The following is a 3,198-nucleotide window of genomic DNA, read 5'->3' as shown; positions in this document are numbered from 1 at the left end:
TTATTATTTTTTTTTTTACAAAGGTATAATTTACTTTTTTCAAACAATGAATAGCAGCACTTATTAAATATTAAAATCTTTTATCTGAGACTACAAAACAAAAGAAAAAAATATATAAAATAAAATACCTGAGGATGACTGCAACTACACCTCGAGTCAGACAAATCTCGCTTTAGCTCTAATCGGTTGATATTTCACATCATACCCTGCTTTTTGAACCCACAGTCAGTCTTATGAGATGTGTTTCTCAAATAACTCAAATAGCATGATGTGGTCATGGGGTGGGGTGGGTATGTTGAGAGTCTTGGTAACTTTAGCATTCAAGGTTTTGATATTCATTCTGATATCTGTACATGATTTGTTTCACATTGGTCAAAATAGTTTTTTTAAGAGTCTGTCTCCTCAAAAACGATGTCAGTTTTCCAAAAGTTACAGAACGGGAGTATTATTCCACTCTGTGCGTCCAACAGACTAGACACTCACCTTGAGCTTGCTGGGACAAAACAAAATTCTCCCCTATAAATCCACACCAAAAATCACTTTAAAACACGCGCACACACACGCTAGTTAGTTAGTCAATAGGCTTGATTGTACACTAAACTTCACATGAACCCAGGCTGTGGCCAACTCAATGCAGGTTTTCTTTATATTACACAACAGAAATCATCAGAGGATGCCACAGAGGCTGGCACTGACATCATGTGACCTGTCCTCTCCAGGTTATGGGCTGTACTGTTAAAGTCCATTGTAATGGGGACCCCAGCGCTTGTTGATGTGGTCGAAGGTGTGCGAGACCCACTGCTGCTCCAGAACGCGGTATCTCTCCTCACATAAATACAGAGGCTTTCCTCGACTACGAAACAGGAAAAAAACAAGAGGTCACAGCAGGAAATGGAAACCATTTTCTTTATAAAAGAAATGAACAGGGAAATGAACTCGGTTTCACAAATAAATGACTACTGGGCAAGAATGGCAAGAATGCCACAAAAATGAACAAAATGCAAGATTAAAAGTGAACATGAATTACATTTTGATCTGAAAAATGCCAATTTTGCAGCAATTACATTTAGATCGGCTCACATTGCATTCGATGTCTTTTTTGCAGCACTGCGAATTGAAATCAATCGCATGTTTCTATTGAGCTTATCAATGTGATGGCCAATCAAGCGTTTAGAATAGCCCCCCGTGAAAACGCCAGCGTTGTTCAGTGTGTGTGTTCGTTCACTGACTGAATTCTGCACTCTTGTGAATTCTCTCATCATTAAAGTTCAGATACAAATGTAAGATGATTTATTTTGCAGCGTAAACAGCTTCTGTTATTATAATGGGAGTTTTTGTGAGAGTGCAGAACTAAAGTCACTATCCACTTCATTGAGAGCTAACTTTCTATGCACGCTTTCTGTATATAATTTGTTTTTCTTGCTACTAAGATAACCAATGTGAAGTCTTCATTTTCAAATCTGTAAAAAGCAATAAATTAATTCATAAATGGTTCTCAGCTTATTTTGTCTGTCTAGATAAAATATGACATGCTGTTTCCCCAAACACATTTTTTGAAGTATTTACGTATTCTACATATCAGATACTTTTGCTTTATATTGATACAATTTGATTGGTAACAGTCTATAGTACTCTGATCGATTGAAAAAAAAGAAAAGAAAAATCCCCTCAGTCAATCCCAGGGCGCAAATATAGCTCTTTAATGGAAAAGTACATTTCTGACCCAGCTACTGGGACCTGAGAATTAAATCTAGATGCAATATCTGGCCATCAGAGCAGTGAGAAGATTACCGTAGGTCTCTGTCCTCCTCTCCATGAGCGTCCAGATACACAGACCCCCACAGACAGAAGCGATGGCCTCGGATGATAATGATGACCGAGGCGTTTATCAGGAGGAAGATACCAGTCGCTGCTCCGCAGTGCTGAGAGTGCTTTGGATTAAAAAAAAAAACATATATAATTATAAACATCATCATCAGTGTAAGGATCTTTCAAACTGAAGCGTGCAGATTTTGCCACACACTCACCAGCACACACTCACAGACGCCCTGCTGTTTACAGCAGTGACCCTTCAGACAGACGAACGCGCCACACACCAGGCACAGCGCAGGGTCTTTGGGGGTCTTGCCGCAGCTGGTGCAGGATTTCCTGTGGTAGTACTGGAAGATGGTGTTGTAATTGTCTGGGAGGTGCAGGAGGCGAGGGCCGGCCCACTGCGGATCCTGAACTAATAGAGACTGAAGAGAGGCAAGAAAATCATGACATGACCTTTCACTGACTGTCAAAATAATCTTTTTAGTAACATTTAATAAAAATTTTTTTTTAAGGTGAAATCTCTCATTTCTGCCCATCCTACCACTGGTCGGATGAACAGACCCACAACAGGTTGAGCAAATGCTGCTGTGGGCCTGGTCAAAATGCTCAAACGTGACTCTTTCAGTTTTCAACGTATGCTTTTTCTATGGAAACCTCTTCATATTAAAGTTACCAGGAAATAAAAATTAACCACTTTTAAATGGAATGTTGCTGTGTTTGTGTCCTCTGATATTCTTTAATAAAAAAAATAAAATAAAGTTAAAAAATTTAAATTGATTTAAGATAAAATAAAAAAAACATTAAATATATATATAAAAAAAAAAAACTTAAAAAAAATTAAATTCACTCAAATTGAATCTAATCTTTTTAACATTTCGCCGCCTTGGAAGGTTCTATCTGCATTCCATATATACCACATCACATAATGTACATAAGCTGTCACAGAATAAGAATATGTGAACAACTCCTTTTTGACAAAAATGTCAGATAGAACCTTATAATTCCAAGGCGACGATTTGTCAAAGTTTTGTCCTAATCAGCCATGACTGTGAGAACTGACGCAATTCAAGATATTTTACTGCTTAGTGTCATAAAATCTGCTGTTCTGCAGCATGAATTCTTATTTGGTTCAAACCCTGCTCGACAAGTTCTAGTTGTATACTAAATATTGTCTGTTGCTCGGCAACCACTTTGTTGGAACCACAACTGTTTCTGAGGAACTACATTGTTTGGTGGAAGAATACTGTTTTTATTAATATCATTACACTTTATTTGCTCTGTTTTATTTTGTGAAACCTTACTACGTATATGGAATAACCGTTTTATAAAAGCAATACGCCCCGTGAAGCCGTGGTTTACAGTGAATTTAGAACAGCTAAGGGG

General features: G+C 37.7%; 1 protein-coding gene across 1 annotated transcript in view; it reads right to left on the bottom strand.

Moving 5' to 3' along the window:
* Positions 1-63: 63 nt before the first annotated feature.
* The window catches only part of LOC107742961 (E3 ubiquitin-protein ligase UBR3-like), a 69,632-nt gene continuing 66,497 nt past the window's right edge, over positions 64-3,198 (bottom strand). The window contains exons 38-40 of the mRNA XM_016556050.1: positions 2,028-2,237; positions 1,792-1,931; positions 64-853 (exon numbers count right to left, since the gene is read on the bottom strand). Of these exons, the coding sequence (XP_016411536.1) occupies positions 736-853; positions 1,792-1,931; positions 2,028-2,237 (468 nt within the window). The 3' untranslated portion in view covers positions 64-735. The remainder of the gene's footprint in view (positions 854-1,791; positions 1,932-2,027; positions 2,238-3,198) is intronic.

Source organism: Sinocyclocheilus rhinocerous, unplaced genomic scaffold, assembly GCF_001515625.1.
Source record: "Sinocyclocheilus rhinocerous isolate Xijiao unplaced genomic scaffold, SAMN03320098_v1.1 scaffold45, whole genome shotgun sequence".
Classification (NCBI taxonomy): domain Eukaryota; kingdom Metazoa; phylum Chordata; class Actinopteri; order Cypriniformes; family Cyprinidae; genus Sinocyclocheilus; species Sinocyclocheilus rhinocerous.
This window is presented reverse-complemented; position numbering and strand designations above follow the sequence as displayed.